The 27504-nt window shown below is 34.2% G+C and overlaps 1 protein-coding gene across 1 annotated transcript in view; it reads right to left on the minus strand.

The window, feature by feature from the left end:
* DDX4 (DEAD-box helicase 4) overlaps nucleotides 1–27504 on the minus strand; it is a 77431-nt gene that overhangs the window by 43062 nt on the left and 6865 nt on the right. Inside the window, exons 2-5 of the mRNA XM_082457618.1 lie at nucleotides 24818–24878; nucleotides 8074–8151; nucleotides 5261–5338; nucleotides 3159–3209 (exon numbers count right to left, since the gene is read on the minus strand). Coding sequence (XP_082313744.1) covers nucleotides 3159–3209; nucleotides 5261–5338; nucleotides 8074–8151; nucleotides 24818–24878 — 268 coding nt within the window. The remainder of the gene's footprint in view (nucleotides 1–3158; nucleotides 3210–5260; nucleotides 5339–8073; nucleotides 8152–24817; nucleotides 24879–27504) is intronic.

Below are 27504 nucleotides of genomic sequence, written 5' to 3' on the forward strand. Positions count from 1 at the left end.
AACATGTGAATAGCATCTAAATAATTACTTCAGTCTTTACATTAATGTAGTATCTAAAGAATAGCACTGTCACCAGAGAAATTAGTAAGAAAAAATAAATATCTTCATAAGTTAAAATACGAACATTTTAATTTTTAAAGTAATTGTAACAACAGAAATACAAAGACATTATTCAGTCAATTCCCTATACAAATCACCTAATATATCTAAATATTAAATGTTAAGCGTATAATTTGTCAAATTCTGAGCACAGCCAAAAAATAAGAATTTTGTAAATATCAGTTTAACTAGAAACAGTTTCAGAAATATCTAACAATTAAGTAGTCAAGGGGATCTCAGAAATGCATGACTATTCTTATAATGTCATCATTATTTCTGTAACTTGCCTTTCTTAATAAACCTGAGATGTCAGTGTTTTTTTAATATATGCAAACTTTCCCCCATTCATCTTAATGGAAAAATTGGGGGATATCCTGGCTTTCTGTTTTTACTGACATTATCAAGTAACATTACCAGGGTTTCTAAATAGTGGTATGAGGATCACTACACTGAAGGCTGCCTAAAAATTATTAGGAAAGTTGGAAAGAGCCCACCCCCAGAGATGTTTATTTTGAACGTGTAGAGTGACAGCAAGGAATGGATGATTTTTCTAAATTAAAAAATTATAACTTTTAGTAATAACTTTAAGCTTTCTAGAAGATTCCAATAAAGCCATGTTTGGGAAATACCGAGATGGTTTCAAGGGATCTTTGTACATATCACTAACGTTTAGCACCTGAGAACTTCAGGTCCCAGTGATGACACAAATGGCTAAACAGATTAGAAGCTATCAGTTAAGTTTCTGCGCAAAATACTAATTTACTCAATTAATATTGTTTTATAATAAACAATGACCCAGAGCTCTTGTTGCAGGCTCCTATTTGAGCTGGCATCAACAACTGACAAATATTCCTGAAGAGCCATCTAACATCAAGACAACTTTCTTAGAAGCAAGATATAATATGACAAGCGTGCTGAACAGTAAAGAAAGAATTTTGGAAAGATTCTTGGAATAATAATTCTGGAATAATGATGATGTTAGCTAATATGTATTGCCTTATGGGAAAAAAACCTATGAATTAATCTGGGGCCTGACAAGGAGAAAAAGGTCTCATATAATCTTTGGCCAACTGTTCTCCTAACACAAGCCCAAAGCTATTTTGACCACACTGGGAATTAAAATAGGCTGATGACATTAGCAGTTGGGTGAAGGGTACAATTACATTAGAAGAAGGGTGGAGGAAACCCTCTGTACTATTTTCGAAACTTCTTTTGAGTCAAATGATTTCAAAATAAAAAGTTATTAAAAAAATAATTTCTGTAGGTTAAAAAATAAAGCCAAGCACAAACAAAAATGAGACAATGATCCCAAGATCAGTTATAATCTATTAATTATATAAAAATAATAGTAATAACAACAAATAGAACTTAGTATCTGTCTGGCACTGCTCTAAATGAAGTCTGTTTTAACTTTTTAAGCCCTCACAAAAACCTTACAAGGTGGGTATTATCCTCAAATTATAAACAGAGAAAAAGAAATACAGAGAAGTTAAACAAATTTTTTAAGATAATACAACTGACAGGAGGAGCATCTGGGTCTCAAACCCAAGGTGTCTGAGCTCCTTATCGCTATACTATACCAGCTAGGGGACATGAGATTGCAGAGAAAATAACCACAAAACACTCTATACATCTGTGTGCAGAGAAAAAGCTTCTATAATGATAGCAAAACCTGCTCCTGGGCTTACCAACAACTGTGAGAGTGAAAGAATTTTTTAGGAATATACACAATTTTTTAGTTTAGGGGAACTAAAACTGAGAATAGAAAAAGCAAATAGATCAAAGGAAGAAAGTAGACCATTTTGGAGGAGAGAAGTTCTCTCAAGTGCTGTGAGAAATTGGAATTTGTGCTCAAAAGCGCTCTGGCTCATCACTAAAGAGTCAACTGGGGAGGAATGTCTTTGATGAGTAGAAATGATCTTGAATACTAATTAAAAGTTGGAAAATTAGAACAAGGAGAAATGGAAAAGGATAAAAATGGTGATGATTTTCTTCTCTCAAATATTAGTTGCATGTTACATATGTTTTCATTAGAACAGGATAGGAGAAAAAGCAGACAAAAGCAGGGAGAATGAGACTGACAGTAGTTTGGGGAAGCAGTCTTAACTGATATAATAAAACCCCACCATGTTCCAAAAGCGTTTTAAGGTGATCAGGTCTAGGTTTGGTTTTGATTTTGAGAATCACAGTTAAGATCAAGTCTCAAATATTTAATGAAGATAGATGACATTTACTGTTTACCATGAATGTGCCTGGGACTAAGCTTCGTGCTTTTACACACATTCTCATTTAGTGTGCCTAACAAGCTATAAAATGAATGGTCTCCATTCTACAGAAGAGGAAATCGTGGCTCCGAGAAATTAAGCAACTTGCTCTATGTTATTCAACTAGCAGATAGCAGAGCAGGGACATGAAACAAAGTCTGGAACTCCAAAGTGTATTATGTTATAAAGACTCCATAGATCAGTGGTTACCAAACAAAAGAGGCATCAGAGTCACCAGGGATGCTTTTTAAATACAGGTTCCAGGGCCTCACCCAAATCTACTCAACCAGGCTCTCCTGCAAAAGTACTGTTAATTCTTGTAGTCTACCTTCTGGTAACATTACTCTATTCTCATCATTCTCTGTATTCCTCCAAACCAGAGTGTCAGTACCTTTGACAGAAATGTCTTTGATTTCAGCAGTGATCCACAGTCTCATGAATCTTTTTCCACTGTTAATACTTATTTGAGTCTGAATAAAGACCTACATGTCTCAAACTGTATTTATATATGAAAGTGGAATTCTGATTCTTGACTTGCTCTTTCTACTATCCTCTTTTTCTTAAGGAAGCACAGCATTCAAAAGTTGCACTTTATAGATTAATTAAGGCAGGTGACAATAGGCCAAATTAGGATGGCTGAATTCTTGGTTAAGGCTCTGGCTATAGCTGCTTTATAAAGCTGGGTTTAAATAAAATAGAACTGGAACAGACTAAGATAATTAATCTTAGTTTCTCTTTAGCATGTACTCTGGACACTAAATTCTTAAGTCACTACAAAAAAAACAGTGAACTTACCTCTCCAGAAACCACAGCTATCACCTTCTTCAAACTTGTTATTTGAAAAACCTACAAAAAATATAAAATTAAACTTGCACATTTCTGAAAACAACAATTACCTATACCTTTGTAGAAGAAAGAAAGGAAAAGAGAGAGAGAAAGAGAAACACAGAAACAAAGAAACACACTCTTTACAGGGACTTCTAGTTTTGATGCCCCTTTAAAACAGTATAAACCACATACAACTGTATATATAAATAGTGAATGAGAATTCATACACATTGTATGACAACTTCTTCCTTGTGTCAGTTTATTAAAATACCAGCCAATCTTATATTACCTCAAATGTCATATATTCCTCTATATGTACATGGCTGTGTGTTTGTGTGTATATATATATCACTATAACCACTATGTACTTTCTATTCAAAATATAAAAACTTTTGAAACTTTATAAATTAACTTGTAATCTCTTCATCTGCTGGAGGACAATACAACTAAATTATAATCCAATATTCAATAATTTTCCCCTTCTCAATAACAAGGAAATTTTGCCAACTTCTTTTTGTTTATAAAATTTAAAAGAAACAAGCTTTCATCAAGCTCTGCTTTCAAATTTCTCATTTAATAAAAACTTGTGTCTAGATTTATGCATCTCTGGAGCATACAGATATATCTCTAAAACGCATTTTAAAAGCATCCATCAAAATATTTCATAAAATTTTAAAAATTTGAGTCTTAATAAAATGATCTTTACTGCAGAGATACTCAGGGAATAATATAAGTTAAAATTATATATAATGTCAATATGCAATGCCTATCAATTAGTATCTAACCTAAATAATAAAATACATTAAATTATGGCTTCAGTACTACAGAGACCAATCAGTTACTGTTGGACAGATGTTAAATTTATATGCAGGGACTTCCCTGGTGGCGCAGTGGTTAAGAATCCGTCTGCCAGTGCAGGGAACACGGGTTCGAGCCCTGGTCAGGGAAGATCCCACATGCCGTAGAGCAACTAAGCCTGTGCGCCACAACTACTGAACCTGCGCTCTAGAGCCCGCGAGCCACAACTACTGAGCCCGCGTGCCATGACTACTGAAGTCTGCACACCTAGAGCCCGTGCTCCGCAACAAAGAGTAGTCCCCGCTCGCTGCAACTAGAGAAAGCCCACACAGCAATGAAGACCCAACACAGCCAAAAGTAAATAAATAAAAAATAAATTAAAAAAAAGAATCTATATACAAAATGTCTACATATCAAGTCATTTAACATCTCAGGTTCAACAAATCTAATGTACCCTTCAGCATTAAACCTCTTGGAAATTTAATACCCAATTAGCATATAAAAAGTAAGTACCCTTTGGCCTCAATATATGATTGGATGACACTTTTTCCTTGAACAGATATGTAATTTCAAAATAAAGATAATCCCTACAAAAAGAGTATATATCACAAAACTTGGATTTTGAGTTTTTTTATCCATTTAAATATTTGCAATCTTTGAAGTTGGTTCAGAAAAGGATTACATTCTACTGCCCTCTACAATTGCCCCTTCCCCTCCATACACCTCTCCCAGAAAAGTCAAGTGCTGGGTCTCCAAAATGCTTGAGAAAGTCTTCCACCTACACACTACTGGTCTTGATCTTAAACTCTTACCTAAGTTCTACTTAACAGTTTTTAAAGTTTTTATGGAAAAAAATGTAATTTCAAAGCTTCTACTGGTTCTTTGCTCAAGTAAAGATGGAGACTCAGATTCACCTTTGGAAGTATAAGATAGATCTCTTGCTTGTGGGAGCAGGGAAAGCAAGTCATGAGTATAGTAGAAAAGAACTGGGTTTCACCTGTGGGGTAAATCAATTTGAAGAGATGCTGCAGCAAGTAGCATGGCTATTAAAAAGAAAAAAAAAAAGCGAAATAGAATAGCAGACACATCCAAAGTAGCATAAACTGCTGCTCTAAACTATGACTAGGAAAGTGAAAGCACTCCCTTGTGATCGCCATAAAGTCTTGGGAAAGGCACACACTTTCTATGTATATTAAAGGGAAACAGAATTCAAAGACTATAAAACTTGGGGTCACTTAAGTTTTGATTGTAAGATATCATAAGCAGGTTACCTCTGTTTCCAAAACTCCTTCCCACTCCAAAATCACCCATTGTGGATGTATTCTCTCTTTTATTAGACTCGCCAGGATCTGAAAAAGTTCAGATAGAGTTAAAACTCTTCAACATACAAAATCAAGTGTGCCACCAATAACTAGGAATTAAATGAATCTGTGGGTTAAGGGAACTCCCAAGGACAGGGAGAGAGTAGTACAGGAACTTATAAAGATAAAATACACCTGCAACTTTTTTAAATCATTAAATTACACCAAAGTAAAAACAAATATACTATTGGTGAAATACAACTGTCTACTAGGTGTTATTTTACTAGTGACCTTTAATCAAGAAATTCAACTCTGATTTTCTATATACTGAAACCTCACCCTGATAGCTATTTACATTATACCCCTATGTGAAAGTCACTGCTACTGAAAATTTTACACTGTTGTCCTGCAATTATTCTATTTATTACTTATTCATTTTTCTAGTACTTCAGTCGCTCTCAGTCTTTCCACTTTTTAAAATTAATATTAGGAAGGGACTACATAATAAAGAAAAAAATGCTATGAATACCACTCCCCTTTACCTCCCACCCCTCCATAGTATTTCCTCATATCAGCCTTATTAGCTTTATCCCCCACTACACGGCTCTGAACATCCAACATTTTAATTCATAAAACAAGTTCCCATACTCCACATTGTGAACTTCTAATATTTTCTACCTTCCTACATGCTGTTCCTTCAGCATGACATTCCCTGCTTTCCTATTTTTCCTAGCAAAATTCTTTTCACTCTTCAAAAGCCGGGTTCAAAAGCCACCTCTTCAGTGAAGTCCCCCTTCAGTCCTCCAGCCATAGTCAATCCTTCAGTCACATTCCCACAGCATACTATGTGTATCTCTTTTTTAGCAATATTTCTTTCCATGTGTTTCTCTACCACTAAATTAAGAATTTTGAGGGCAGAGTTGCTATGGCAAGCAGCACAGGTATTTAAAACAAAAACTTAGAACAGACATCCAAAACGACATAAACTGCCACTTCAAACTATCATTGGGATAACTATCATTATCTTGTGATCCTCATAAACTGTCTTACCTCTATCTGTAATATCCTAGTGCAGAGGAGTTAAGGGATCTGTGAAACTCCTAATGCCAAATGCAAAACTGCATATATGCAACTATCAGTATTTTCATCAGATTCTCAAGAAGTGTGTGATTCAGGAAGTTAAGGCTTTTTAGGCCATACGTCACAGAAGATAAAAAGCTAATCAATATATATGTTAAGCAATTAAGAGTCAATTTCAAAACCATGTGACTAGATATGCAAGTTCTGAGAACAAATATCACAGAGATTGAAAATAGCTAAAATGTTAAATGGATCATTCGGGAAAGGGGTTATACTCATGGGTCTTCTATGAATTTCCAGGATTATGTGTAGTATTAAAGATAACTTTTTTCTTTTTTTATTTTAATTTTATTGGAGTATAGATGATTTATAATGTATTAGTTTCAGGTGTACAGCAAAGTGATTCAGTTATACATACACATATGTTCATTCTTTTTCAGATTCTTTTCAAAGATAACTTTTTAAAGTATTAACATTTACGAAGAGTTTTGATCAGAAATTTAATGTATTTCAACCTACAACATATGGAATTAACAATTTATAGTAAAGTCTCTCTCAGTGATGGCTTTCTCATTTAAAAAGGCTTTATTCAACAATGTTTAGAAGTCTTCATCAAAAAGTATTATAACCCATTCTAAATTAGGATTTTAAAATATATCTAAATATTAAATAGTTCCCTGAGTGTAATATTAAGGTATTTGTTATTTCTAATCTTAGTAGTAGCAAACAAAACCCACACTTCAACCTCTTAGCACAACTACGTGCTCCAAATCATCAACGACTCTTACTTAATATGCAGGCTTAAAAAACAAAATGTATATAGGCATATTTAACAAATAAATTATTTCCATTAGTAGCAGAAACATGTCAAAACATAAAAGTTCACATTTATGTTAACTGTATCTAAAAATATTAAATTTTCCAAATGGCAAATGAAATACACGCATCAACCTTTAGTTTCCAATGAATAAAAGTATCTAGAAGGATTGACATTTTTCAAAAAATAATACTTAATAAATTCAAGAATAAGTGTCATGTATATTTAAAACTGCCAATTAACCCTAGCTTACAGCATCCCATAGAAGAAATTTATTTAAAAATCCATATGACCATTTAATTTGAGGTTCTAATAATAAATATTTTGTTGCACTATAACAAAACATAGTGCAGAATATTTTCAGCATTTTAATATCAAATCTAAAAATGGACTGGAGGAAGGTATTTTGCTGGGTCATTATCTGTCAAATCTAGCGCTGGTTGTTCTAAAAGTAACAACAAAAAATTCCAATTTTGGGGAAACAACCTCTTAATATTAATGAGCTAACAGAACTGCTTTCCATACTGCCTTTTCTTGAGAAATATAAAACTTAAGAAAGAGGTCCTTCACACCATAATCTTTGGAGCTTTTACAAACATTCCTCCCATGCCAATTGTTGGGAACAATAATCACCAACACCTGAAGAAGCTCTGGGACGCAACTCTCTTTAACCAATCTATCTAATCAATTTAACTACTGCCTACTATCTTAAAAAAGTAAAGCAACAAAAAACAAAACAGACATTAAAAAAAAAAAACTCATTATCCCAACAAAGTCTACTGTACACTAAGTTATAATAGATTTTACCTTGCACTAAACAGCCATAAAGGCCTCTATTCATTCCACTATTCAACTATTTAACAGAAGATTAGGGAAAGATACTTACCCCTGTTTCCCAAACTCCTCCCAGAGGCAAATCTGCTTCTCATGAAATGATCTCTTCGAGAATATCCATCATCCATTTCTAAAGCAAATAACATTTGAAGCAAGTCAAAATAACAAAAAAAGTACCCTGGTGGTAAGGAAACTTTAAACCTTCTCAATGTGCCATTAACATGGCAAAGGAAGAATTTTATATAGCACTAAGAAAGATGAAAAGCCTAGTAGAAAAATGGGCTATGAATAAGAATAGGTAGTCCTCCAAAAGAAAAAAAAAAAAAAAGGTGTCTCTCACTCATAATTAAAGAAATTGGAAACCAAAAAAAGGATATAGTTTTCTCAACCACAACTGACTGGAAAACAGTTTGCTAATACTGAGACTAGTCAAGGACATAGCGAAACAAGCACAAATTATATACAATATTGAAACTATAAACTGGATCAATCTTGATCTTGATTTTAAAAGAAAATACTTTTTGGAAGTATACTAGTATGATTTTCCCTGTGGATATACTCAGATGGTAACAGATACACACAAAGATGTTTTTATAAGCATTGTCTATAATAGCCAAAAAAAAAAAAAATCAAAGGAGAATAGGTAAATTACAGTCATCCACAGAACACTGTGCACATTCACAGAACTAAAAACATTAAAGAAGTTGACATTCAACAATAGAATGTTCATAAAAACTGGCCACATGGAAGGACAAAATGCAAATTCAACAATTTCAAAAATCAATATCATATACACAAAATTCTCTAATTGCAATGCAATCAAATTGGAAGTTACCAAAAGAAAGACAAATACCGTATATTTTCACTTATATGTGAAATCTAAAAAACAAAACAAGCAAACAAATACACAAAACAGAAAAGAGTAACAGATACAGAAAACAAATAGTGGTTTGCCAGATGGGAGAGGGGTGGGGGAAGGTACGAAATAGGTGAAGGCGATTAAGAGGTACGAACTACCAGTTATAAAATAAATAAGTTACAGGGATGTAATGTATAGCACAGGGAATATAGTCACTGTCTTATACTAACTTTGTATGGTGTGTAACCCAAAAAAAATCAAATCACTGTTATACACCTGAAACTAATATGGTATTATAACTCAAGTATACTTCAATTTTAAAAAATTAGAAATTATTAAATACAAAAAAAACTTGATTAAAATCCTCTTACATTTGGAAATGTATTTCTAAAACACTTCTATACAACATAGCGCAAAGAAAAAAATTACAATGGAACTTTAGAAATACTTAGAATTGTATGATAAAAATGACATATATCAGAACTTAAATTTTTATACAAAAAAAGGAACTCAAAAGAAAGAACTCAAAATTAATGAGCTAAACGGCCATCTCAACTAGTAAGAATGTTAGAAAAAGAACAAAATAAATCACACAAAAGTAAAGGAGGAAAAAAATGGTAAGAGCAGAAATTAATGAAATAGGAAACAAACATATAATAGCGGCTCAACAAAACCAAAACCTAGCTCTTTAGGAAACCAATAACCCACTTTAGGATGAAGGACACACATAGACTGAAAGTGAGGAGATGGAAAAAAAATATTTCATGCAAATGAAAATGACAAGAAAGTGGGGGTAGCAATACTCATATCAGACAAAATCAACTTTAAAACAAAAGCCATAAAGAAAGCTAAAGGAAGACACTATATAATGATAAAAGGATCAACACAAGAAGAGGATATTACACTCATTAACATATATACAGCCAATATAGGAGCACCTAAATATATAAAACAAATACTAACAGACATAAAGGGAGAAATGGATGGGAATACAATAGTAATAGGAGACTTTAACACCCCACTGACATCAATGGACAGATATTCCAGACTGAAGATCAGTAAGACAACAGAGATCCTAAATGACACAATAGAACAGTTAGACTTAATTGATATTTTCAAGACATTACGTCCAAAATATATACATATTACACATTCTTTCCAAGCGCACATGGAACATTCTCTAGGTTAGACCCACACCAGGACACAAAACAAGCCTCAACATATTTTAGATGACAGAAATTATTTCAAGCATCTTTTCTGACCACAGTGGCATGAAACTAGAAATCAACCACAGAAAGAGAAACAAGAAAAAAACAATTACAAGGAGACTAAACAACATGCTACGACAAAAACCAATGGGTCAACAATGAGATCAAAGAGGAAATTTTAAAAATACCTTGAGACAAATGACAATGAAAACACAAACACACAAAATCTAAGAGGGAAGTTTATTGTGATATAGGCCTTCCTCAAAAAACAAGAAAAACTCTCAAACAAGCAACCTAACCTACCACCTGAAAGAATTAGAAAAAGAAGAACAAAAACTACAGTCACAAGAAGGAGAGAAATAATATAGATCAAAGACGAAATAAATAAACCAGAGATTAAAAAAACAATAGAAAAAAATCAATAAAACCAAGATCTGGTTTTTTTGAAATGATAAACAAAATCAAGAAACCTCTGGCCAGGCTCACCAAGAAGAAGAGACAGAGGACCCAAAATAAACAAAGTAAGAAATGAAGAGGATAAATACCAACTAACACTGCAGAAATACAAAAAAAAAAAATAAGAGAATACTATAGACAATTATATGCCAACAAATTGGACAACCTAGAAGAAATGGACAAGTTTCTAGAAACATACAGCCCACCAAAACTGAATCAAGAAGAAACAGATAATTTGAACAGACTGATCACTAGATGTGAAATAGAAACTGTAATTTAAAAACTCCCTGCAAACAGAAGTCCAGGACTGGATGGCTTCACTGAAGAATTCTACCAAACATACAAAGAAGAACTTGTACCAATCTTTCTCGAACTCTTCCAAAAGAATGAGAAGAGGGAATACTCCCAAAGTGATTTTATGAAGCCACCATCACCCTGATACCAGACAAAGACATTACCAAAAAAGAAAATTACAGGCTAGTACCTTTGACAAATATAGATGCAAAAATTCTCAACAAAGTATTAGCAAACTGAATCCAAACAACACATAAAAAGGATCATACACATCAAGCTGGATTCATCCCAGGGTCACAAGAATGGTTCAACACATGCAAAATCAATGTGATACACCACACCAACAAAACAAAAGACAAAAACCACATGATCATCTCAATAGACTCAGAAAAAGCATTTGATAAAATTCAACATCCATTCATGATTAAAAAACTCTTACCAAAGTGGGTATGGAGGGAACATATCTAAGCATAACAAAAGCTATTTATGACAAACCCACAGCCAACATAATACTCAACAGTGAAAAACAAAGCCTTCACGCTAAAATTTGGAACAAGACAAGTATGCCCACTCTCACCACTTCCATTCAACGTAGTATTGAAAGTCCTAGCCACAGCAATCAGACAAGAAAAAGAAATAAAAGATATCCAAATTGCAAAGGAAGAGGTAACACTGTCATTATATGCAGATGACATAATATATATATAGAACACCCTGAAGACTCCACACAAAAACTAGTAGAACTGATAAACAAATTCAGCAAAGTAGCAGGATACAAGATTAACATACACAAATCTGTTGCATTTCTTTACACTAACAATGAAATATCAGAAAGGGAAAGTTTAAAAAAAAATCCCTTTTCAAATTGCATCAAAAACTCCTAAAAGAGAACACAGGCAAAACATTCTCTGAGATAATCTTACCAATGTTTTCTTAGATCACTCTCCCAAGTCAATAGAAATAAAAGCAAAAATAAGCAAATGGGACTTAATCAAACTTACAAGCTTTTGCACAGCAAAGGAAACCATAAACAAAATGAAAAGACAACCTATGGACTGGGAGAAAATATTTGCTGATGATGTGACCGACCAGGGATTAATTTTCAAACAGCTCATACAAACAACTCAATAACAAAAAAACAAACAACCCAATCAAAAAATGAGCAGAAGACCTAAATAGACATTTCTCCAAAGGAGACATACAGATGGCCAATAGGCACATGAAAAGATGCTCAACATTGCTAATTATCAGAGAAATGCAAATCAAAACTATAATGAGGCATCACCTCACATGGGTCAGAATGGCCATCATTTAGAAGTTTACAAATAATAAATGCTGGAGAGGATGTGGAGAAAAGGGAACCCTCCTACACTGCTGGTGGGAATGTAAATTGGTGCTGCCATTCTGGAAAACAGTATGGAGGTTCCTTAAAAAACTAAAAATAAAGTTACCATATGATCCAGCAATCTCACTCCTGGGCATATATCTGGAGAAAACTCTAATTCAAAAAGATACATACACCCCAATGTTCACAGCAGCACTATTTACAATAGCCAAGACATGGAAGCAACCTAAATGTCCATCAACAGATGAATGGATAAAGAAGATGTGGTATATATGTACAATGGAATACTGCTCAGTCATAAAAAAGACTGAAATAATGCCATCTGCAGCAACATGGATGGACCCAGAGATTATCATACTAAGTGAAATCAGAAAAAGAAAGACAAATATCATATGATATCACTTATATGTGAAATCTTAAAAAAATGATACAAATGAAATTATTTACAAAACAGAAACAGATTCACAGACATAAAAACAAATGTATGGTTACCAAGGGGAAAAGGGGAGGGAGAGATAAATTAGGAGATTAGCAGATACAAACTACTATATATAAAATAGACAACAAGGTCCTAGTGTATAACACAGGGAACTATATTCAATATCTTGTAATGAACTATAATGGAAAAGAATCTGAAAAGAACATATATATGTATATATATGTATAACTGAAACACTTTGCTGTATACCAGAAACTAACACAATATTGTAAGTCAACTATACTTCAATTAAAAAAAAATTTTTTTAAAGAAACCAATAAAGACTTGCCAGAGTGACAAATCACTAGAAGTCTGATAGAGGCAGGGGGAAGGGAAAGAAAGAAAAGACATAAATGAACAGTATTTGGAATTTTTTTAAAAAGGAAAGAACCTCAAAAACAGTGGGAGGTGTTGTTAAATGGATATAAGGTTTCAATTATGTAAGATAAAAAAGTTTCTAGAGTTCTGCTGAACACTGTGCTTGTAGTTAACAGTAACACTATACACTTAAAAGTTTAAGAGAATAACTCTCTTGTTATATGCTTTTTACCACAATAAAAAAATAAAAATTACCATGAACAACTTTATACTACTAAATTTAAAACTTAAACAGAAAAGTTCCAAGAAAATTAACTCATCAAAACAGACTCAAGAAGCAATAAAAACAAACTAAATTGTCCTACAGAACCTGAACCAGTACTTAAATCTCTGCATCACACTTAAATGTAGTTTCACAGGTGAATTCTACCAAACTCTCAAAGAACAAATCATTCCAATGTCATACAAGTCCACCAGAAAACAGAAAGAGGAATTATTCCCCAACTCATTCCACAAGGCCATCATAATTTTGATAAGACAAGACAGAAGAAAATTATAAACCCCTCTTACTCATAAGTAGATACAAAATCTCAAAACCACATATTAGCAAATCAAGCCCAACAGTAACTGAACAGATAAAACACTATGACCAAGTTGGGTTTATTCCAATATGCAAGGGTATTTTAACATCAGAACATCTAAAAAGGTAATTAACAACCTTAACAGATTAGAAAAGAAAAAACTAATTATCTCCACAGATTAAAGTAAATAATACAATTCAACACCATTCACGACTGAAAACATATACTTAGCAAACAAGGAAAAAAAGAGATGTTCACGGCAGATTTGTTCATACAATAAAAAAGGAAACAACTCAAATGTGCACCAAGAAACGAATTAAAATATGTGGTATAGTCACACAACAGAGTTTTACATACACTGTGTTCTATATTATATAGTATTATATATATGGTAGATTCACACAGCAGAGTATAATTATAAATGAACTACAACAATTGGCAACACAGATAAACCTTAGAAAGAATACTGAGCGAAAAATCCAAATTGCAGAACAAAAACTATTTATGGTACAGTACCATTTTTGTAAAACTTAAAGAAGCAAATTTAAATATAGTGTTTGGGGAGACATACGTATGTGATAAAGCTTTTTTTTGAAAAGGAAGAGAAAGAAACAACGCAGGATGGGGACTGGACAACAGAATAAGAAAATAAGACATAAACAATATAACAGTATTAGTAGTGTTCTTAAAAATGGGTGGTAGTTCAAAACATTTATGAAGCTTTATAATTTGCAAATGTGACATTTTTAATATAGTAGGTATTTCTTTTTATAAAAAGGTCTTCAATAAAGGTTCTATCAATAAAATAAAGTCACAAGGTAACAATTATTCTTTGAATTCTTACTCTCACTAGTTGCCACATATTAGACAGGGTAAAAAAAAACTTCCAAAAATAAAAAATGCTAAAAAACATTTAAGTCACATATCCCTCTTCTGTAAGTCCCTCCTCTAGCTATATTCTGGCATCACACTAGCTATATTCTGGCATCACAATTCATACTAGTTTCCTTCTCTCTTGATGAGGCTAAACATTTCATCAAGTAACCAAAAGGCTTCTGAGTTCCAGGTAGTAGTAAATAGGTAAAGCTCAGATGCTCTCAGACGATGGAAAGCTCAAAGCCAACTTAAGAAGATCTATTCAAAAATCTAACTGCTCCAACATTCAATGGATTCCTCATGAGGGAAGTACCAATTTCAGCATCACAGTAAGAAGTAGCTTTGCTTTTGGTAAAGAGGAAAGGGAAGGGGACATTACAAGGACAAGAACATTCCAGGCAAGGACACAGCCAGAAAAATTAACAATTTTCCAAACACTAGCTTCTAATGTTTGCCAGGCTCTCCCCAAATATACAAGATGAGAATAGCCATGCCTTAGCTGGCTCAAATTTTAAAGCTATGCTGTATCATACAGTAGTGCCTAGCCTCATGTGACTATTTAACTTCAAAATTAATTAAAATTAATTAGAATAAAAAATTCAGTTACTCGGTTGCACTAGTCATGTTTCAAGTGCTCAACAGTCAAATATAACTTGTGGTTCAACAGCCAAATGCAGTACAACTAGAGAATATCTGCATCATTGCAGAAAGTCCTAATGAACAGCACTGGTCTAAGACTGGTAGTTCCCAAGCTGTATCACTAAGACATAAATGGGAAAAGGAATAAAGTACTCACTCATTCTCTATCTTGAATCAACATATAAAGCAAATGTTGCAATGGTACTCAAATACATAAGCAAGTAACTTGTGTATAAGAAATGGCAAGCCCTTAGAGTCAACAGGAAATGTTTTAGGCTCAAGAAACAGACTAACATACCTTTCAATCAACTAAAGTTTCTGTATACTCTTCCCAAGATTTCCTGTCTCTGTTAGAAATCAGAATAGTAGTTACTCCTGACAGAGGGATTGTGCCTTGAAGGGAGACACAGGAGGGCTTCTAGGGTTCTCTTATAATGCATTGTTTCTTGATCTGGGTGCTGGTTACAAGGGAGTGTTCAGCTTGTAAAACTCCAGTGACCTGTACATTTATGATATGTTAATTACTTAATTAAAAATACTGAATCTGTGTGTACACTATGCTTCAATAAAAAAAAATTATTTAGTTAAGAAGAACCTGGCCTGGCCTAGACACTTCTGTGGACAAATTCTACTAAACTTTTAAAAAGCAGGTAATTTCCATGTTCCAGAGCTTATTTTTCTTTTAAATGAAAAGCCTGAAAACAGAATCAAATGAGAACAACTTAAGAAAACTACAGGCCAATCTTATAATTCAAAAACTGCTAAATAAAACACCTAATTTCATCCAATACTGCAATAAAATAACTATATTTATCCAAGGAATGAATTTATCCTAGAAACTTATCCTAGGAACACAAAGTTAGTTCAAGTTAAAAAAAAAAAAATCCAACTGATATAACCACTATGGAGAACAGTATGGAGATGCCGTAAAAAACTAAAAATAGAATTACTGTATGACCCAACAATCCCAACACTGGGCATATACCCAGAGAAAACCATAATTCAAAATGACACATGCACCCTAATGTTCACTGCAGCACTATCTGCAACAGTCAGGACATGGAAGCAACCTAAATGTCCATCAACAGAGGAATGGATAAAGAAGATGTGGTACATATATATAATGGAATATTACTCAGCCATAAAAAGGAATGAAACGGGGTCATCTGTACAGACACGGATGGACCTAGAGATTGTCACACAGAGTGAAGTAAGTCAGAAAGAGAAAAACAAATATTGTATATTAACACATATATGTGGAATCTGAAAAAACTGGTATAGATGATCTTATTTACAAAGCAGAAATAGAGACACAGACGTAGAGAACAAACATATAGATAACCAAGGGGGAAAGGGGGAGGTGGGATGAATTGGGAGATTGGGATTGACATATATACACTATTGATACTATGTATAAAATAGATAACCAATGAGAACCTACTATGTAGCACAGGGAACTCTACTCAATGCTCTGTGGTGACCTAAATGAGAAGAAAATCCAAAAAAGAGGGAATATATGTATACATATAGCTGATTCACTCTGCTGTACAATATAAACTAACACAATATTGTAAAGCAACTATACTCCAATAAATAAATAAAATCTAAATAAATTAATTTTAAAAATAAAATAGAAAATCCATTTATTTCCCTACACTAACATATTTAAAGAAGAAAATCAACAGAAATCAGTAATTCCAAAAAAAAAAGCACTGGCTAACTTTCAACTGCCATTCCTGAACAAAACTAATAGTCAAGCAAAAAGGAAAGAAACTTCCTTGGCATGACTGAAAAAAAAATTAACAGAAGCCTAAAGCAAACATTACACTTTAATTATAAAAACTGTGGCGCATTCCACTGAAATGAGGAAAAGCCTAAATGCTTGTTACTTCTACTACTATTCAATGAATGGTAGATTTGTCCAGTGCTTCAAGACAAGAAAAAAAAAAAGAACAAAATTGTATGAGATGAAATCTGCATCACACATCATGAGGGAAGAGACAGAATGCTTAACAGATGGTGCCGGGAAAACTGGGTTACCATATGCAGATAAAATGATCTCTATTTCACACCATATTCAAAAGGATGGATTCAACTGTACACTTAAAAATTGTTAAGATGAGAGAACTTATTCAACTTGATAAAGTATAGCTAAAAAAACCCTATAGCTAACATCATACTTAATAATGAGAAACTCAAAAGCTTTCCCACTAAGATCAGGTATAAAGCAAGGATGTGCCCTCTCATCACTCCTTTTCAACATCATACTGGAAGTTCTATCTAAAAAGTATACATATTGGGAAGGAAGACATATGACATAAAACTGTCTTTTTTCACAAATGACATGATCATCAATGCAGACAACCCAAAAGAACTGACAAAAAAACCTCCTGGAATTAACGTGCAATTTCAGCAAGGTTGGAGGATACAAGGTTATTACACAAAAGTTAACTGCATTCCTACACACCAGCAATGAACAAATAGAATTTGAAATTAAAAACACATTACCATTTACATTAACACCCCCAAAAATGAAACTGTTGGGTATAAACCTAACAAAATATGTAGATCTATATGTGGGAAACTATAAAACTCTGGTTAATGAAATCAAAGAAAAACTAAATAAACTGAGAGATAATTCCACATTCATGGACAGGAAGACTCCATATTGTCAAGATGTCAGTTCTTCCCAACTTGATCTATAAGTTCAATATCAATCAAAATTTCAGCAAGTTATATATTTTGTGGATATCAACAACTGATTTTAAAGTTTATATGGAAAGACAAAAGACCCAGAATAGCCAACACAATGCTGAAGGAGAACAAAGTTGGAGGTCTGACACTACCCAACTTCAAGACTTACTATAGGGCTTCCCTGGTGGCGCAGTGGTTGAGAATCTGCCTGCCAATGCAGGGGACACGGGTTCGAGCCCTGGTCTGGGAAGATCCCACATGCCACGGAGCAACTAGGCCCGTGAGCCACAACTACTGAGCCTGCGCGTCTGGAGCCTGTGCTCTGCAACAAGAGACACTGCAATAGTGAGAGGCCTGCGCACCGCGATGAAGAGTGGCCCCCGCTTGCCGCAACTGGAGAAAGCCCTCGCATGGAAACGAAGACCCAACACAGCCAAAAATAAATAAATAATAAATAAATAAATTTAAAAAAAAATAGAATCTAGGCAATAAAATAAAGTCTAACCTTTTAAAAAAAAAAAAAAAAAAAAGACTTACTATAAAGCTATAGTAACCAGGCCAGTGTGGTATTAGCAAAATAACAAACAAATAGATCAATGGAACAGAACAGAGAGCCTAGAAATAGACCCACATTAATATAGTCAACTGATCTTTGAAGAAAGAGCAAAGGCAATAAAACGGAGCAAAGAAAATCTTTTCAACAAATGGTGTTGGAACAACTGGACATCCACATGATATTAAAAGAAAAGAATCTAGAGCAGACCTTACACCCTTCACAAAAATTAACTAAAAATGGATCACAGACCTAAATGTAAATGCAAAACTATTGAACTCCTAGAATATAACACAGGAGAAAATCTAGATGACCTTGAGAATGACAATGGCTTTTTAGATACAACACCAAAGGCATAATCCATGAAAGAAATAATTGATAAGCTGGACTTCACTAAAATTAAAAATTTCCCTGTGAAAGATAATGTCAAGTAAATGAGAAGACAACCCACACACTGGGAGAAGATATTTGCAAAAGACATATCTGATAAAAGAGTGTTATCCAAAATAAACAACTCTTAAAATTCAACAATAAGAAAACCCAATTAAAAAATGGGTCAAAGACCTTAACAGTCACCTCATCAAAGAAGAATATAGGACAAATAAGCATATGGAAAGATGCTCCACATGATAGGACATCAGAGAAATGCAAATTAAAACAATGAGATGCCACTATATACCTATTAGAATGGCCAAAATCCATAACACTGACAACACCAAATGCTGAGGAGGATGTGGAGCAACAAGAACTCTCATTTATTGCTGGTGGGAATGCAAAATGGTACAGACACAATTTGGAAGACAGTCTGGTTGCTTCTTACAAAAATAAACATACTCTTAACCATACCATCCAGCAACTGTGCTCCTTGGTATTTATCCAAAGGAGTTAAAAACTTATGTCCACACAGAAACCTGCACATGGATGTTTCTAACAGTTTTATTCATAACTGCCAAAACGGAAGCAACCAAGATGTCCATCAGTAGGTGAATGTTTAAAAAAAAAAACAAAAAACCTGTGGTACATTCTGACAATGGAATGTTACTCAATACTAAAAAAAAAAAAAAAAAAAAAAAAAATGACCTATCAAGCCATGAAAAGACATGGAGGAAGCTTAAATGCATATTACTAAGTGAAAGAAGCCAATCTGAAAAGGCCACATACTGTATGATTCCAGCTATATGACCTTCTGGAAAAAGCAAAACTACGGAGACAATAAAAAGATCACTGGTTGCTAGGAGTTGAAGGAGAGGGCAGGGATGAATGGGTGGAGCATGGAGGATTTTTAGAGCAGTGAAAATATTCTGTATGATACTATAATGGTGGATACATGTCATTACACATTTGTGCAAACCCACAGAATATACAACACAATGAGTGAACCATAATGTAAACTATGGACTTTGGGTAATAATGATGTGCCAACGTAGATTCATCAATTGTAACAAATGTACTACTCTGGTGGGGGGGTTGGTAGTTGGGGAAGCAGAGCATGTGTCAGGACAGGGGGTTTATGGGAACTCTATACCTTCCCTTTAATTTTGCTGTGACCCTAGAATTGCTCTAAAAAATAGTTTTTAATCATTTTTTACCTTAAAAAATGATTAAGACAGTAAATTTTATGTTATATTTATGTTACCAAGATTTAAAAAAAAAAAACCTCCACTATCACTGAAGACCCATGGCCCAAGTTGACGAGAAAAACCCTAATGTCAAAGATTCTTTTTTGTGAGCCCTGTATGTACACTCATACTACATATACTATGTCCTGATTTGGCACCCAAATAAATATGGCCATCATGAATTTTTTTAAAAAAGGACAGATTCAGATGAATAAAAGCTAAATGTGAAAGGTAAAACTCTAAAGATAACTTAGGTGGTTACTTTTTTGACACAGAGGTAGGGAAAAGCATCTTAACTAAAAGTGCAAAAGCAAATCAGAAAGCAAAAAAAAAATTAATTTAATGGCTTTGAATTAAAATTTTTGATCAGTAAGGAATATCATGGACAAAGTTGACAGATAATAAATGGAAGAAGATATTCACAATGTCTAAATCAGAAAAAAGTGTAAAATCTGGAACATACAAAGAATGCCTGCCAATCAACAAGAGAAAGAAAGCAAGCCCAATAGAAAATGGACTAAATATATGATAGGCAACTTACAGAAGTGGAAACCCAAAAAGATAACAAGGCATGCATATGAAGAGACAGTTAAGCTAATAAATAATCAGATAAGCCAATTTAAAACAAAGAGATTTTACTATATACCCAATAGGCTGGCTAAAAGCACAAGACTGAATAACAATGTCAATGGAATATAAGAACCCTCATGTCCTACTTATGGGAGTAGAGACTGACACAGCTATTCTGGAAAGCAATTATTAAATATTTAATCAAATTAAGTATATATACACCCCATGACCCTGTAATTCCTCTCCTGAGTCCATTACCCAAAGAAATCCTCACTTAGACCCACAAAGGGACATGTAAAAGAATGTTCATCCTTGTGGTGCTGGAGGGGAATAAGGGGTAATTACAGTGTCCATCATGGGGATAGGGAGGAGATAAAACTTGGTGATAAAGTATATGAAATACCATACAGTAGTTAGAAATAATGCAATCAATTATCAATTAGCAATATGTCTTAAACATAGTGGTGGGAGGTAAGAAAAAATTATGAGATCTTCAGCACAGTAACATTTTTCTAAGTTAAGATTACAAGCACACAAAAAAATAGGTACACGTAACAACATATCTTTTAAAACACACACACAAAAAGAATGGCTGCTTCAGGGAAGTAGAGGAATAAGAATTCCCTGACACTTCTAATAGCTAGTCTAGGAAGAATTCAAATCATTCAAAAATGAGTAAAAAAGAAATCAGCAAAGGCAGCACAGGATCTGTACAATACAACAAGGAAAGAGAGAGGAGGGAAGGATGAAACAAGAAATGAGAGCTTAAAAAACTTAAATCCTCTAGAAAAGCACTACATGATTCCTCTCTAAGAAAACTGCTCTCCCCAACAAAACAGCCTAGCCCTGGCCCAATCACTTAATAGTAGAACCCATCAGTCAAGAAGCTGTGTCCAGGCACAGGGTTGAGTTTTTAATGTTCCACTCCTAAATACAAAAAGGCAGGCAAGGATCACCAGACTTTTGAAGAAAGTCACCTACATGAAACAAAACACAGGGAAAAAGAAGTCTAAGAACCAGCAAAGGGAACAGAAATAACATTCAAATGAAATTATAATAATCCTCAGAGAAAAAAATAAGAAAATAAGTAAAGGGTATGAATTTCAGATTTAAAAGGCCCATTCACTAAGTGTCTTGTATAATAAATAAAAAGTTCCACATCAAGTTACACAATCATAAAATTTTCAGAATACAGAAGACAAAGTAAGATCCTAAAAGCTTTAGAAGAGTTTAGAAAAAGTCATATACAAAGGACCAGAACTCAGATTATCAAACTAAGCAGCATCACTAGTATTTCACATTCAATGAAGATATTATAAAGTTTTAGGGGAAAATTATTTCCAACCTAAAATGTTACTCAAACTAGGAATCAATCTTCTGTTCTGTTTTTATGAATCAATTATGAAAGTAAAGATATTTGCAATCTCTCAAACTTCTTTCCCATGCTTCCTTTCCCAAGAAGCTGCAGGAAAATGGGCTCCACTGAAGTGGGGAGGCAGGGGAATCAAGATAGAAAAAACATGGGATTCAGGGAAAAGAAAAGGTGACACATGGAAGAGGTGAAGGGTAATTCTTGGGATGAGAGGCTAGGGAGGCAAGCTTATCCTGGAGAGGATAGAGGAATCAGGAAAAATGAAACTGATAGATCACTGTATACGTGATAGAAACTAACCATGAATATAGTCTGATGCATATCCATGCTTAGAAAGATGTGTTAAAAACTATGAACATAAATAGATATGAATAGATAGCTGTGCTTCTGGCAGAGGGTTTCGAAGTAAATTAGCAATAGAAACACAGATCAAGTAAACAAAACAAGGTAATGATTAACTCTAGTAAAAACAAAACAGAAGATTGAATAATAAAGGAAATGCAACCATAATATATTACATGGTTCACATATGAATGATATATACACAGCCATGATATAAAAACTGAGTATAGGTTTTTATGCAAAAAGTGTGATAACTATTAGGAGAGTGGGAAGGGAAGAAGTGTGAGTGGAGTATATAGGGGAAAGGGGGGAAGCTAAATATTGGTATCGGAGAGGGGTTAGATCCAGGACCCACCACTTAATCCCCTCCACCCACCCCCTACCCCCAAGGATACTAAAATCCCTGGGCACACAGGTCCCTCATATAAAATGGTGTAGTCTTTGCATATAACCTAACATCCTCCACATACTTTAAATGATCTCTAGATTACATATAATACCAAATACAATGTAAATGCTATATAAATAGTTGCCAGTGGAGGGCAAATTCAAGTTTTGCTTTTGGGAACTTTCTGGAATTTTTTTCCAAGTATTTTTCATCCATAGTTGGTTGATTCATGCAGAAATCTAAAAAATCAGAGTCGAAAGACTGTCAACAGACACTCGTGGTTAAACCTGGGAGCCAAGATTTCAGTTCATTTTCTTTCTTTTCACAACTATATTTAAGTTTTTCCACTATTTTTTTTGCAATAAGAATATCTAGGTATTATCTTAGTATAGCATTCATTGGCCTAGTATGTATTTCTGTAATAAGGAAGTCTATTTTCATGAAAAAAATATTTTACTTAAAAAAGAGCTACCAAAGTATTTGTTATCCAGAAGGTGAGCAAGCAATCTATATTTTTCATTAATTGATTTTATATCATTAGCCTGAACATTCAAGATCTAATGCTAAGAAAAGTCCAGGTTTTTAGTTGGTGGCTACTTCAATCTAGTTTACTGACGATTTCACTACAAAGTCACGTTATACTGTAATATACTATGGACCCAAACTTTCATTCCTTTACAAAAATTATCTTTGACACCTCACAGAACAAGGTTTCTCCTGAGTACACAATGATCTATGCATATAGATGTGTTAAGAAGTATAGATCACTTTTACCCAATTTTCTTTTTGGAATACTTCAAGTACACACACATGCATGTGGTTAGCCTTCTGCTGGGGTTTCAGCAGGCAGCAATTGCATGAACTTCTGAGAATCTGAATATTCTATATTAAACCGCTGCGTTTAAATGTTTACAAAAGACAAATGCATCTTGGTAATAGCAAAAGCATTTCTTCTAAACTCAACTTTCTTCTATCAAGAGAATTACTCTAAAAAAAAAAGAGAGAGAAAATTACTCTGAAATTAAGGTGAACATGGGAATTAAATTTGTTTTAACCTGATGAACTCTGATTCTCGAACTCCCGTTCACATTTTTAGAAACTACCTCTCCACAGGTTTTTTCACTTTGGGACTGGCTTCAGTGAGCCAGTAGCTTCCTAGACTATAAAATGTTTTACCTCATCCACTAATTTTTGATGAGAGAAATGAAACTACCTGGCGTCACCAGGCCCTCTCTTGCATCAGAGTAAGACTAAAAAGTAGTAGTTACTCAAATTCATAGAGACTCACAGTAAATTCACAGTAACTCAAATTCATAGAAAGTAAACAGTGATTGCCAAGAGCTGAGGAGACGAAGGACTGGCGAGTTATTGTTTAATGGGCATGAAGTTTCAGTTTGGGAAGATGAAAAAATTCCAGAGGTAGATGGTGGTGATGGCTGCACAGCAATATGAATGTCCTTAATGTCACTGAACTGTACACTTAAAAATGGTTAATACAGTTAATTTTGTATTACATGTATTTTACCACAGTAAGAAAAATTAAAGAAAAATAGTAGAAATAGCATTTCAGCCTGCTTTGGACTTCAACAAAATGAAACACTACTGCCGTAAGTTTAACTTCCTAGCCCAGGTCCTACCACTTCCACCCATCTTCCCATCCACATCAACTTTATAAAATATGTAGGCGAACCAGATGGAAATAAGTGGTAGGGGAAAACAACAGCTCCCTTATCTTGATTTGTTTCTCTTATTTGCCTAGGACCTCCCCTAAATTTGTTTTCAGATCCCAAAGAAACTCATATTATCTTCATATGAGTTTGGCTTAAACAGTTGTTATCCTGACAGGTCACCACCATTGCAACCTACTTCAACACCTTACAGAGTCCAGTCTCCTACTGCCTTATATCAGGAACCTTGACAATTCCCTAAGCAGCCTGAAAGCCAAACATGCAACTTCCAGGTTGGGCAAAGGTTTTACAGCAAACCCATTAAATCAGAGGATACACTCTATAGCACTACACTCTCTCCTCTCTCCTTTCCTTTAGCTGTTAAGTGGCTCCCAACCCAAAATATTCAAGCCAGAATGAATTCTCACTAGAAAATTTAGAAAACATCCTCTACAAGACATCTACTACTCAGCTCCTCATCCACTGGATGAAGCCCTTAACCTAAAAACGGTTTTACCTTTTTGCCTTAACACATACCTGACAATGAAGCTAGAGTCCTGTTAAAAGTGTCTCCATGTGCTCCAGAAGAATACCTATCCTGTAAAAAAAAAGAAAAGACTAGTTTTCTACGGTGAATAATAAAAATGTGTAATCTATCTCACAAATACTACAAAATTTTAACAACTGGGTTTTGTTCAGAACAAAACAATAACAGAATGTAAGATTTTCTGAGTCACTGCATGTTCCTTTATTAATTACTCTAAAACACCTTCACTTTAACATTGTATGTATAGCGTATTAATATATCACTTAAAACACTGGTTAGCAGGCTTCCCTGGTGGCACAGTGGTTGAGAATTTGCCTGCTAATGCAGGGGACACGGGTTCGAGCCCTGGTCTGGGAAGATCCCACATGCTGTGGAGCAACTAGGCCCGTGAGCCACAACCACTGAGCCTGCGCGTCTGGAGCCTGTGCTCCGAAACAAGAGAGGCCGCGACAGTGAGAGGCCCGCGCACCGCGATTAAGAGTGGCCCCCGCTCGCCGCAACTAGAGAAAGCCCTCGCACAGAAACGAAGACCCAACACAGCCATAAATTAATTAATTAATTAATTAATTTAAAAAAAAAAAAAAAAAACACTGGTCAGCAAACTACAGCCACAAGACAAATCTGGTGGGCTACCAGTTTTTGTAAATAAAGTTTTACTGGAACACAGCCACCCTCAATTCATCTACGTATGTCGATGGCTGCTTTTGCACTACAATAGCAAAGTCGTAACAGAGACCATAAGGCCTTCAAAGTCTCAAATGTTTACTACCTGGCCCTTTATGGAGTTTGCTGACACCCAACTTCAAATAAAACTTTAGCCACCCTACTTGAAAAGTATAATCAAATACTATTATTATATTACTACAATAACCAAAGTAATACATGAATAAATCAATACCTGCCAATACACAATATAGGTTACAGAGTTCAGTATTTTACAGTATACTCATCAAAATTGTACAGAATAAAGTAGAGCACAGAAGGAGAGTGGCAGATAATTTCTACAGTAAAGCATTACAGAAATTTATTTTTAAACTTCAATTGTTTTTATATGAAGTGAAACTAATGTACTCACATTTTTAAAAAAAAGAATTAATTCTAAAGTAAAGAAAACCTCACTTATGCACTAAAAACAGTTTATCTACAGATGTATCTCGCAGGGGCACTAAAAATCCAATGAACTGGTGGATGCCAGCTACAGGTCAGAATATTCATGGTTAATTTCAATCAACTTTGTCACAGACATAGTTCAAGATTGCCTTTAATGCTCCCAAATACTGACTGTCCCATTTTCCCTACTTCAGTCTCAAAATTTATTCGCTATTAATACATATGCATTATGCTTGCAATGGTGTAACGACTGTTGGACTCAGAAAATTCATAGCTAAATGTCAAGTTAATTTTGGAACCTTCCAACATTTCTCAGGGTATTCCTGGGTTAATGACAACATGAGTAACATTTTTCTCACTTCTAACTCCTAGGATGTCCTTATCATCATTAAATCTTTATTTCCTCTCAAACAAGCTTCCTCTACTTAAGGCAAAACTTTTGAACAGAGCTCTGAAATTCTTGCACATCAAAATCAGAATTCAATAATTTAAAAACGAAAAGTGACCTAAAATTTACAGATGATACTTTAATTAACTGACTGCATTAGAAGAATCACAATATTTTTTCAAATAAATTCCTTTAAATAAACCCAAAGCTGGAGGGAGTGCACCAAGGTAGGTCTCTTCAGGTAATACTTTTATCTAAAATTTCTTTCACAAAAGACACTAAATGACTTTAAAAACTACCTTTATAAAGCTCAAAAGTCATCCAGTTATTTTTCTGACTTATTAAAAATAGACAATAGAATCCTGGAAATGGCTTGGGCTACAGTAAAAAGCTCCAATTTATGATTACCATAGACATTAAAACAAGAAAAGTAATCCAGTTTTCCCTGTTTAAACTGAAACCCTGAAGACTTTTCTCTCTTTCCTAGTGGCCAAAGTATTACTGGATGAATAGAACCCAAAAAAGGGCTGGTTTTATAAGTGTTATAACACTTTCAGCATTATATAACTGATAAAAAATAATGAAACACTCTGGCACCAAAGAATCGAAAAATTACTATTAGACAATCTTCAGACTGTGGAATTTAATGTCCCATATACATTCCAAGGCAAATTATAAAAAAAATTTTTTTCAACAGAATTCATCTTTCATCATAAAAAATCTTTAATCTTTTTCATTACCTTAAAAATAAATTAACTTCATATTTCCTTCCAGCTATTTTATCACTTCTCTGCTCCTTTGTAGGCAAAATATCTTGTCTACAGTTGCTGCCTCCACTTTCTCATATTCCATTTTTCCTTCACGCCACTCTAGTCTAGCCTCCATCCTCACCTCTGCTCTGAAAAAGCTTATAATAAGGATATTATGTAATAAAATTACTACTTCTATGTTTCATCCTACCAGAACTCTCAGCAGCATTTGAAACAACAGACTCTCCTTCCTCTTTCCAACATTCTTCTCTGGCTTAAGGAACACACACTCCCCTGGTTTTCCTCTTGCCCCACTGGCCACTCCCTCCTCAATCTCCTTTGCCAGCTCCTCCTCTAATGTTCCTTTAAAGTTGGAGTGCCCCACAGTTCATGGCACAGCCCTCAGCCTATTTTACTCTATCCAACTTTA

Source organism: Balaenoptera physalus, assembly GCF_965194825.1.
Source record: "Balaenoptera physalus genome assembly, chromosome: 3".
NCBI lineage: Eukaryota > Metazoa > Chordata > Mammalia > Artiodactyla > Balaenopteridae > Balaenoptera > Balaenoptera physalus.